The sequence below is a fragment of the Lepisma saccharinum genome, chromosome 1 (genome assembly GCF_977018435.1).
Source record: "Lepisma saccharinum chromosome 1, izLepSacc3.1, whole genome shotgun sequence".
Classification (NCBI taxonomy): Eukaryota; Metazoa; Arthropoda; class Insecta; order Zygentoma; family Lepismatidae; genus Lepisma; species Lepisma saccharinum.
Window position 1 is genome coordinate 143,116,221 of NC_139229.1, and position 12,314 is coordinate 143,128,534.

Here is a 12,314-nt window from a genome sequence, read left to right on the forward strand (position 1 = left end):
TTGTGTTGCGCATACAAGGGGCCTAAAAGTTGAGGCCAAAACTTACGAACGAGATTTCCTGTTCCCGTGCAGAGTTCCATAACGATATCTTTTAATAAATAAATTTAAAAAAAAAAAAAAAAATTGGACGAAATTCCCTGACTTTTTTTGACACCTCAAATTCCCTGACTTTTCCCGGTTTTCCAGGTCTGTCGCCACCCTGATGGATATATGCATATGAGGCGGAACGTAAACAGCAGTCGACTGTATGGGTGTTTCAAGATGAACCCAATCCAACAAAAGTTGTTCGCACTCGAAGCACATCCAAACAAATGTTCGCCTGTTTTTTCGGGAAAACTGGTCATGTGGCAACTGTGCCTTTAGAGGAACGTAGAACGGTCAACTCTGAATGGTACACAACAATTTGTTTGCCAGAGGTCTTCGGTCAAATACGGAAAACAAACAAACTCCACCGGATCATTCTTCATCAAGACAATGCCAGCTGTCACACATCTCGTCTAACAACCGACTTTATGAACAGTCAAAAAATCGAATTGATGGGTCATCCACCGTACAGTCCTGATTTGGCACCCAATGACTTCTTCTTGTTCCCGAATGTCAAGAATAAATTGCGTGGACAACGATTTTCGTCGGCGGAAGATGCCGTTGATGCGTTCAAAAACCATATTATGGAGGTGTCTCAAGAAGATTGGAAAAACTGCTTTGACAAATGGTTCGAAGGAATGCAAAAGTGTATTGTCCATAAAAGAGAATGCTTCGAAAAACAATAAAGCAGTTTTCAATGCCAAATTCCTGTTTTTTCATTGTTAGGCTCAAAATATAAATAGTGACCCTCGTACAGAACAATAATACCTTCCCCTTTTTTTATCCCACCGACAATTGATAGCAGTGCAGACATTATTGAGGGAAAATGCTCAGTCATTGTTGTGCAGGCACTAGAATCACAGTAAACAAGTTTCAATTACTCTCACTTCGGTACTTTTTTTTCCTTGATTCTCACAACAATTAGTCAAAATTAAAAATATAATTCGTTACATTATAGCACACTTATCGTATTGGTACATTCTTCGATTAAAGGAATTCTGACTTCATTTAATACCCCACCCCAACCCTAGTTCATCTTCCCTGAAAGATACCGACTTCCAGTATAATGAGAAATTCGAAAGTAATGATGTGCATATTTTTGGCTTTACTGAGAATATTTCTACATTTTTCTGACATATTTTACATTTCTATGACATAATTACATACATATTTTACAGTTTTACAGGACAAGTCCCAGGCCCTATTGAATCGCATACAGTCTCTGGGAGATTTCCCACCAAAGAAAAGCACTTGCAAACGAGCCAATTAGCAGCAACATTTCACACTGCAGTGACATGACAGGCCGCACAAGTCTGGGTTCGAATGGTGTAATCCTCTAGCGATACGTGCCTTCTGCCGCTTCTGTGTGACTTCTCCATTTAGGAGACATAACAATAATAATACTAATAAAGAATAGAAAAGGTTGTGTTCAACTTACCTTCATGACAAATTCTGCAGATTGAACCTGTACTAGATACTCGTTTGGCTATAATATCATGAAGAGGTGATCTTGTGGTAGGACTTGTAAATCTTGTTTTCTTGAAATCTTCTGGCTGCAAACAGAATACTCACACAATTTTTCTTCTTCTATGTATCTATGTATCAGATTTTAAAACATGTGCAAACATAGTCACATCTGATATGATTTTGATCATAAAAGCAACTATCGAATGCAAAACATATTGTAGTAATTTTTAGTGCATCACTAGAATATGTTCCATGAGTACTAGAGTATTGCACAGGACCACTTTCGCTCATTCATACTTCATCTAGTCTCCCAGAACCGAGTGTGCTATTTATAGAATCAAATATCATTTCAATGTGACAATAATCATAGAAATACATATGTAAAAATCCACCCAGGAAGTTTCAGCCCATAATCATCTATTTCATTTTCAGATATCGCTATGTATTGGTAAAATAGACTAAAATACATTTGGCTCCGTGGTCATCTAACACACCCTCGATTTCGCAAGGATTTTTCTTTCTTTATGAAGATTGTGTGTTGCTAAGTGTGAAGAAAGAAATACTGGAGCGTGGAAAGTAATTTTTGGAGTTCTACGTGCTACGAAACTTACATTTTTTTAATATTTAAATTCCTTACCTACGTAACGTTCATGCAATTTTCCAGGGCTTCCATCATGTATTCACGTCACAGGCGCACATCTACACATTCTCTTTTTCTTCTCATGATTGACTTGTGGAATGGGATAATTTATCTTCTGGAACATAGTGCACATTTTTTTTGGCAACTGCAGGCCGTAAAGGGGAGGGTTGTATTTTCTGAATGACTTGTGGGATGGCATAATTTGCAACTTCTTATAAGATGGAATGTACGGGGAGGGTAGTATTCTGTGGAAAAGGACAAGAAAGACTTTGAACTTTAACTTCGATCTGCTAGTGCCTGGCCTTGGGATAAGGAGGTAAGTTACCTTCTGAGGTTTAATTTCTTTGTACCTTTATAAATGTTTCAGTGTGGAAAATAGTGTTGGGCAGTTTCTAACATGCCTTCCAAAGGAACTCTATAGACATAGGCGTGGTCACGATAGCGGTTGCAGGCGGTAGGTTAATTACCCCAGGGGCGGAGCCTGGAATCTGCGGGAAATTTTGATAGAAATTTTCATGACATTTGTTGGGGTCAGGATGTCAACACAAGAAATTAAACTAACAAATTCTGTTCAGTGGCATCTTGTGAAATTGAAATAACATTTTCAAAATACAAATACTGACTTCCTGACAATCACAAGAGTCTGCTACTTGAAAACATTGATAAATAACATCTAGTATATTGAAATGCTAAAGTAAATGAATAAGATATTGATTAATGCAATGAAAAGAGTATAGTGTTTCCATCAAGATATGTATTATTATAATTGCAATATTGCAGTATTAAAACAAGCCTCCAGACAAAGGAATGTGTGTAATATACTCATTTTGTTACAGGAAACTAGAAACATTTGTGAATTAGTATTTTTCAGTGATCCTAAATAGCACAATTTATTACACTTTCATTTCTATAATTGCGTTCAGTGAGTTACTGATATGTATAACTTCCCATGTAAGGTGTACATAACCTTAAAATAGGTTGTTTTGAAAATTTTTAGTGCATATTTTAAGTGCATACTTTGGCCTTTTTTAGTGCATATATTGGGTTTTTTTAATTGCATATAAATCTGGCCCCTAGTGATCAGCATTCAAAATACTTCCAGAATCACCTTTTGGTTTGCAAACAGCCAAATTTTAAGTTGCATAAATTTATTTTGTTGCATTCTGTAATAGGTGGAACGGAATGGCGAATATGAGAATTTTGATGTAAAAAATCCTGATGTTATGAAAAAAAAAAATAGTTTTCGTGATCAGCATTCCAAATATGCGGTAAATATCAAATTTCTGTTAGGTCCCCCACCAGAGATGTAGTGTGTCAAACTTTTAAAAAAATGAAAAACTAACATTTTCAAAGAGCTAGAGAAAATCAGTAACAAAGCTCAAATATTTTCTGCCAAAAAATATACAGGTCTGATATGACATCACTTCCCTACTAAAAAAAATTCTAAACTTTGATTTTTCTTAAATTAAATATCAGATTTGGACCTAAATTTCAGCCATTTTCATTAGAGATGGTGTAAAAAGGAACAGAAATATATAGCCTGAAACGTACTGAAAACAATGTTTTTAACCACAGCTTTCTCTCATTTTTATTAGCTGAGTTATCATAATTATCACAACTGTTTGCAAAGGCCAAAAATGTCCGAAGTCATGAAACAAAAAAAATGGCCATCATTTTTAAACAAAGTCAAGTTTTAGAAAATTAATGGCTGCTTTCAACTACCTTGCATAGGGGTTAGAACAACAAAAATATTTATTATTAAACACAACAGGCGAATGGCCAATTACAGTGTTCTACATTTCTTGCTTTGAGTTTGTAAAGTAACAGTTTGAAAAGAAATATTATTGTGCAGAAATGTAAATAAACATAAAACATGTCAACACTAAATTATATATGAATACAACAGTTAACAAAGAGAGTTATAATAATACATGTTAATTGAAGAGAGTGGAATAAAATATCTAACTATTATGTACAAAAATAACCTACATGAATACAATATTTCAATTATTACAATGCACAACGTATTTATCTTTACACTCAGTATTTCAGATCTTTACCACCATGTACGAAAAAATATATATATATAATAAGGAGATACTAATATATTATGAATTACATAAAATATCGAAATAAAATAAACACAGTATAAATCAAGGATAGAAGTTATTTACCTTTAAGAAATACATTAATTATGTATGTAATAATTGACACTCTAGAAAGTACGAACATATATGTAATTGAGTACAAACTAGGAAAGAAATATATATATATTTACAAAAAATGTGTTTATGTTAAGTGTTGACATTTATTCTTCCATTCCTTGAATAACTTTTTTGAATGTCCCAATAGGCATGTGAAATATATCTAATTCTGGTTCCCTTTCGGAACATCTGTTGTACAGTTCACACATTCTCCTGATAGGTGATTTATTTATAATGTTCGATCTTCTGTTACTACAGTAAAAGATGCCCCATTTGGATCATGTCTTGGAGATAGGAACACGTATGTGTATTTGTTCTAGAAGATGTTGCACTTGAATATTACTGTTCATGATTTTGTATAAGAAATAGAGCAATTGCATCTTCCTACTTTTGCTGAGAGAAGGCAGGTTGTGGTGTTTACAGAGGGAAGTGTATGTTTTGTATCGGGGATATATGCCTGGTATAGACCAATGCTTGACCATTTGGTATGGAATGACCTATATGTATTCTGGACAAAATCTCTGGTCTTAGTACGATTTCTGTGAAGTACAATTGGATAAACATCATAGTTAATGCCTCTCCCACATATTCAAGCCTCTCCCACATATTCAACATTTCCAACAATATTATGTGTACTCATATTAGTGGTAATTTGTGACTATTTTAAGGCCATTTGTCAAAATGTAACCGTGTGCTAGTTGAAGAATAGTTCATTCATTGAATACTAAAACCTGTGATATTTTTATTATGAACAACATTACCTTTCCGACTTTTTAATATTATGTTGAACATGTATTGATTATGCTGTGTAACAATTTTCATTGTGGTAAAACCTGGAACTTGCTATCAAAAAATTACCCCAAGTGGAATGTATTTTTCATCACAACATATTACTTTCTTTAAAGATTACGCTTTCTGAGCAAGTAAGAGTGGTAACAGTTATTTTCTGTTAGGACTGTCCTTCTTCTCTCCAACAATATCGAAATCATCACAATACTCCACATAATTTCTGAGATATGGCATATTTTGTGTCATATGGTACATTCATTCATCCACTCAATTTCTGAAAATCTTCAAATTTTCAGAAATGTGTAACTTTCAACATATTTGATGGACAAGCCTAGTATTACATATTTGTCATATTGGTCCAAGTATGAATCAGTAAAAAAAAAATTGGAAGCAAATCCATGACTATGAAACAACCTGCTCTGGGTGATTTCGCATGGAATGGCCCAGAAAATTGAATATAAATAGTGATGGATAAATTGCCTACAATTATCTTTGCTGTTGGATGTGTGTGCAAACTGATGTTTGGTACTGCATGCAGTTTCTTCTTCTCAGGGAAACTTTGTTCACGTCTACTTCAAAGTTCAGATAGGCTGATTGAGACTGGACCTACAGTTATAAATCCACCACCACATTTGAAACCCTGGCATGGAAACGGTGGCACTAGCCTCAGTAATGGGAAAGCCTGTAGTTTGCATATTTTCTGAGGTTTCAGAAATCTTGGACCTGGTATAAAATTGCGAACGGAATGCTCTACAATGTGCACACTTTAGTTGTATCAGTGGAAATTTCAGTCCACAAAATAAAAATAAGTAATGATTAAGATACTTACATTCTTATTTGGAGTGTTGTTCACACTTGGATTTCTGCTTAAGGCACTCTGCAATGGTCCCTCCAGGCAACACTTCTCCACAGGAAGAGAAGATTCTATAGGTATTGGCTGACTGTTAAGCACGTGGGCAGGGAGGAGGCTGTTTTCAGTTTCCATCATTAATCGCTTTCTCACATACCAGACAGGTGGGAAGGGTCACTAAGCATGGGGTGAGTTGGTTTTGAACCTAAGAGAAGAATAAAAAATCATGGCTGTAAAAAAAAATTGGTGGATACAATTAGAAAATTGCCACATAAAAAAAAAATCACTTGTATGCTGGGCATGCAGCAAAAAAAAAAAAAGTTTTGGACTTGACAGAGAAAATATCATGCAACACCTTTGACATAACAGGGTGGTCACTCTAGGACCACGATAAAATTCAAGCATAGTACCCAGTTTTCAAGGCAAACTTTCCAAAAATTCAACGGCACAAGCAGATGTTTTCTCTATTTCAGCCTTGCATATTACAGTCTCTCACCATCACCACATATAGACATACAAATGTATTAACAATGTAAAGGGTCTGTGCAATTCTAAATTGTTCAAAAATTTTAATTCAATTAAACGGTATATATAATATACGAGTACATATCCTTGATAAAAATAAAAGTTAAATTGTGAAAAACGTGCCCCAGGGGATTAATAAATATTCAATAGGATTTGGATTGTAAAAGTTGCAATTTTTCACGTCTAGGGAGAAAAATTCAAGTATAATTCCTGGTGAGAAGCCACCCTGCACAATTACTGGGATACATCATATCAAGGACGAAAGTTTCAAAGAGGTCTGAACAAGATGGTTCAAGGGTGGGTGGGGGGAGAATCAGTTAAATTGCGCATTAATTCTGAAAAAGTTGCTAAAGGATGTGAAAATTTATTCTACACCATGTAAACATTTTCATTTAATTTACATTTGACATGGTTTGTCTTCACTGCCATATGAAGTTTGATTTTCAAATGTCGTATGGTACAAAGAGTTGGTAATATTAGTTTTTCTTGTATGTACGCATTGCTTGCATGATAGAATTATTTTCCTGTAGTTTACGGTTATTACAAGCATAAGAAAACAGTTTTTTCTTTGTGACGTTTCAGGAGAACACACGCTCCTTTCATCAGACATTTATTTTCATTTTGACTAAAGATACAGTTATAACAATGGTTAGTAATTTTTAAACAAAAAGAATCTGTTATATAATGGATGTTGTCAATGTTACATTGTTGTAATATAGCAACTTAACTGTGAAAAAAGCAGTCTATTTTTTTTTTTTAATTATGAATCCCAAATATCATCAGGTAATTCAAATTCATCATTGTTTTCACAAAGTCTCTTGATGTTTTCTGTTACATTAAATTTTAAAGATGGTGGCTTACTCCATTTGTGAAAAAGAAAACTCCACACTGGATCTATGTTACCTTTTTCATTATTTAATTTATTCCAGTGTTCTTCTGCAATGAACGAGGCTTCCCAGACATTCAACTCTGTGTTTCCCGTTAATCTTTTTAAAACCCTTCTCTTTTTAATCAAATGCTTCTCTTCGATGATATGAGTTGACAAACCTGTTCTTGGGTTTAGATTTATAATGTCCAAATCATGTTCGTGCCATCTTATTGCCATTTTCCTTGCTGTTTGTCCCACATAATCTTTTGAACATGAACAACTTATATTATATATTATATATAAGATGGCACGAACATGATTTGGACATTATAAATCTAAACCCAAGAACAGGTTTGTCAACTCATATCATCGAAGAGAAGCATTTGATTAAAAAGAGAAGGGTTTTAAAAAGATTAACGGGAAACACAGAGTTGAATGTCTGGGAAGCCTCGTTCATTGCAGAAGAACACTGGAATAAATTAAATAATGAAAAAGGTAACATAGATCCAGTGTGGAGTTTTCTTTTTCACAAATGGAGTAAGCCACCATCTTTAAAATTTAATGTAACAGAAAACATCAAGAGACTTTGTGAAAACAATGATGAATTTGAATTACCTGATGATATTTGGGATTCATAATTAAAAAAAAAAAAATAGACTGCTTTTTTCACAGTTAAGTTGCTATATTACAACAATGTAACATTGACAACATCCATTATATAACAGATTCTTTTTGTTTAAAAATTACTAACCATTGTTATAACTGTATCTTTAGTCAAAATGAAAATAAATGTCTGATGAAAGGAGCGTGTGTTCTCCTGAAACGTCACAAAGAAAAAACTGTTTTCTTATGCTTGTAATAACCGTAAACTACAGGAAAATAGTTGGTAATATGACTGGAAAACCAATATTGTTATGTGCATGTGTAAGTAGATATACAAAGATGCAGTAAATATTCAGTGTTCACTATACATATGATGGTTAATGTATTAGTGGCAAAATAGTTATCAAACTAAATCAGAATATGATACCCTTAACCCTCTGCACCCCTGCTAGAAAGTGTATATTTTTGCATAATTTATGAAGATTATATTCCATATGAAGGATTTCAGTTTAGCTCCCAGAGATGTATTATAGTTGGTTAATGAGAGTTGTTTTGTGGTACACTTTCATAATTTTCATAGTCTCCAACTACTTGTAATATGAACCAAATATGTGGAAAGTCAAAATGTACTTACACCATGTTTGCGGTTCATAATCTACAGAAATACTGGAAGAATCGGATAATGAAAGTTGGAAATACTGGTGTGATGTCAGTGGATGCAAAACATACTGCAGATGAAGTTCCAATGCACATCACATGTTTGAAAGATACCCTGTTTGTGCTTAGCATTTGTAGCAGGTGATTTGTATGCCAATTGACACATTTCGCCCCCTCAACCACATAGCAAAAAAAAAAGCATATTTCAAAGGTATGTAGTTTTTCAAGTTATATATTCTTGTTGCTATTTGAAATTTTTGTTAGGTTACGGGTGTTGGCTTTAATGATATTAGCAAATCTGACATGCAGATACTAATTTGATATTCTTGAGAGGTTAGGAGTGTTAGTAATTTCACGTTTATATTATTATTGGCATTTCACTTTGTGACAAGTGTTCTGTTTGGCGCTAACTGCATTTTCCTATGTTCTTTCGCTTCGTGGGTGGCTAATTAATGGAATTTTGACAAAAAAAATAGTGCGTCTGCAATGTAGTTTTTTCACTTATGTGGGTGATGGTTTTGGATAAAATACCCCCATTATTTGTGGTTTCTGCTAGCTGAAACAAATTTTGTTATGAACGAGGGCTGATCAACAAAGAATGACTATTTTTTCTTTTGCACAACATCCTGTATCGTGACATTTTTGTAATGTGCACATCGGACAAGAGTGGGGTTTCATACATAATACCCAGATCGCAGCATCATGAGATCCTTTGTTTGGCAGCAATGCTCTCTGTTCTAGGCACTGTGTGCATTTCGCGTAACACACAATGGAGGTGAGGCGTATGCAGCAATCAAGTGGACACACGATGTAAGGTGCTATGCCTCTTTGCTAATGGAGGTGATGCTTTTCTGGAATCAGTTATTACCAGTGATAAGTCATGGGTGCACCACTACGACCCAGAAGGAAAACAAGCCAGCAGTGTGAAAATTGCCAGGGTCTGCAACACTGAAAAAGGCAAAAGTTGCTCCATCTTCCGGTAAGGTGATGGTGCCTTGCTCATCAACAAGGAGACAGGTCAGGCCATAAAAAATTCTGGGATACAATGAACAGACGGTCACAAAGTGAGATCTCGCTCCCTTGGCACAAACCATTCCTACCGGACCTGACTGCCAATTCTTTCAGTTAAGCGGCAGCAGTGGCCATGTTACATTACTATTGGAATTTTCTTTTAGATAAAATATTCATTGACATTGGTAGTGAAAATAACTTGTCATTGGCTTCAAATATTTGTGTAACTTCGTGTGAATAAACGTTAAAGAAAAAATAAAATGTGGAGAAAAACTTTTGAACTTGCCCAGACTGGTGCAAAACTTCCATATGTTTTGAATGAAAGAATCTTGGAACTTGATTCCACCCGCACCCCCTCCCCCCATCCACTCTCACAACTGATTGGAACAGCAATAAACCATTCTCATGCATGATGCAAGGGTCAACAACCTTGAGGGGAAGAAAGGGAGGCATGCTTCCTTGCAAATGGACGGTCAACTTAAGGGAATGATGTACCAGCACACTACTACACCTCAGTGTTGGCGACACTGAGGCACATTGTAACTTCATCATGACAACGCATGTCATGGCATACATATTTGACGAAATTCAACAACACCAGTGTACCACATTCACCTTACATACATATACCCCTGAGACATTTTTCTGTTCCCTGCACTCAAGTCAACGCTACAGGGCAATAATTTTGCAGACTCTTAAGCAGTCCTGCTGGAGTTACCTCGATACTCGCAAAACGTAAGTTAATATTATATAACGATGTATCATGGAATCAAGATCCAAATGCTATGATGGTAAGATAATCTCTTAATTTTTACTATATTAACCTAACCTAAACTGCTGAACTGTTTTTTACTGTTAACCTAACCTAATGTAACATAACCTAAACCTGCCGAACTGTGCATGTTTCACGACTTGAAAGTATAAAAACACAATAATTCGTGGAACATAGCAATTTTCTTGCATAATGTAGTTGGAAACACTGATATTCTAAAACAAAAGCCGCAATATCATTCGCAAAGCAATCGATATCGCACAGTTACGTGTGTTGGGTAGCACTTAGAAAAATGCGTTATTTTAGTAGAAAAAGTGTTTGTTTTCGTGTAAAAAGCATAATGGCACCTTGAACTATGTTTCGCAATACACAATTGCTAAGTACGAACCAAGCGAAACACAAAATATCAGATTTTAATGTGTCTCCGATATACGGAACTGGTAATAAATATTCCTGCTTGTTTATTGAACCTTGCATAGATAATTGGAAGTTTATAATTAAGGCTCACATAACGAATATTTTGATTTATCATTAACAAAAAGTAAATAAATTGGACGTAAAAGAAGAAAATATGCGTGTCAGTCTGACAGACCGGGTGCTTCGCATTACACACACAAAAAAAAAAACATGGTTAGGGTTAACAGACAAATTCAGGCAAGAATTACCAGCTATGAATTTCAATTGTAACATTCACAACAAGATCACACTGGTTATCTGTGCAACTATTGCATTTCAACATGTCAAACCAATAAATTAGATTAAAAATTAGACGTACTTAAAATTTATCAGTTTATTATTGCAGTTTCGTCTACCAGGATTCCATGTGGCTCTATCAATAAATAACTCGGAAAATTTAACATAACTAACCAGTTTAACACAAATAGAACTACCCAGCTGTAATTAGTACCTGAACTACAAAGATTTGAAATGTTATTTCGAACCATATGCAATTTACCCAATCTGACAAGTAAGAAACGGAATTTACAGTATCGTGCTTCGCATTTCTTAACAGTGTTTCTTTTATATCTGCTCTACTTCATAAACCGCGAGTCAAAATGAAGCACGACTAACGTTGCCTTACACCTTTACCTTTAGTACAGGAGAAAAGTAAAATATATACATACTAGGGCAGCGACAGGCACAAGTGTATTAGTATTCGTGACATCTGATTTCCTTCCTACCTTACCACAAATACAGTTTGTGGTCTGTGGTCCACAGATTATCCAACCTTCGCTTGCGATACGATGCAAGGGTTTGTCTGCTCACACCAATGCGGAACACAAACCCCGTCCATCGATTTATATACCACATGAAATAATACATGATCACCGAATCCTATCTGTCAAATCTAGTCACGTGTTTACTTTCCATGTGGAAAAAATACAGTCCTTTTACTGCTCCTATATGTTTCACTAACTAGCTTAGAAAGTTCAAATCCGTTGCCCTTAGTGAATATTTTGGGGGAAAAATAGCAGTGGGAAGATCTTTCTATGCGATGAGTGTGACTATCGGCAGGACAGTGTCGCATGGCATATCGATATGCTCAGGACATGGATTTATTGCATGTAGTCAACGGCAAAGTTAATGGTAGGCAAATTGTCCACCACTATTTTAATTACTTTTTTTATTCTACATCCTGTGTTGTTTTAAGGAATGAAACTATGTTGGTTCGAAGCAGGCTTTGTTCTCTGTTTATTGACTTCATTACTTCAATCCATTTTCATCACAATGTGTAATACAGACCGAATTAAAATGGTGGTTGGTGGACAATTCGCCTACTGTTTCTTTTGCCGTTGGGGTACAGCGCCGTAGTTGGGGTACATGGAATCTCTGGAACTAGGCGG

General features: G+C 35.2%; 1 protein-coding gene across 3 annotated transcripts in view; it reads right to left on the reverse strand.

The window, feature by feature from the left end:
* Positions 1-11,730, reverse strand: part of LOC145989255 (E3 ubiquitin-protein ligase MARCHF3-like) — a 30,521-nt gene extending 18,791 nt beyond the window's left edge. The window contains exons 1-3 of one of the 3 annotated variants that reach the window (XM_083124588.1): positions 11,560-11,642; positions 6,014-6,239; positions 1,523-1,637 (exon numbers count right to left, since the gene is read on the reverse strand). In XM_083124588.1, the coding sequence (XP_082980714.1) occupies positions 1,523-1,637; positions 6,014-6,172 (274 nt within the window). In that variant the 5' untranslated portion in view covers positions 6,173-6,239; positions 11,560-11,642. Of the gene's footprint in view, positions 1-1,522; positions 1,638-6,013; positions 6,240-11,425; positions 11,445-11,559 lie in introns of those variants that run through there. The other 2 variants (XM_083124595.1, XM_083124581.1) reach the window with 2 other exon arrangements.
* Between the last annotated feature and the right edge of the window lie 584 nt (positions 11,731-12,314).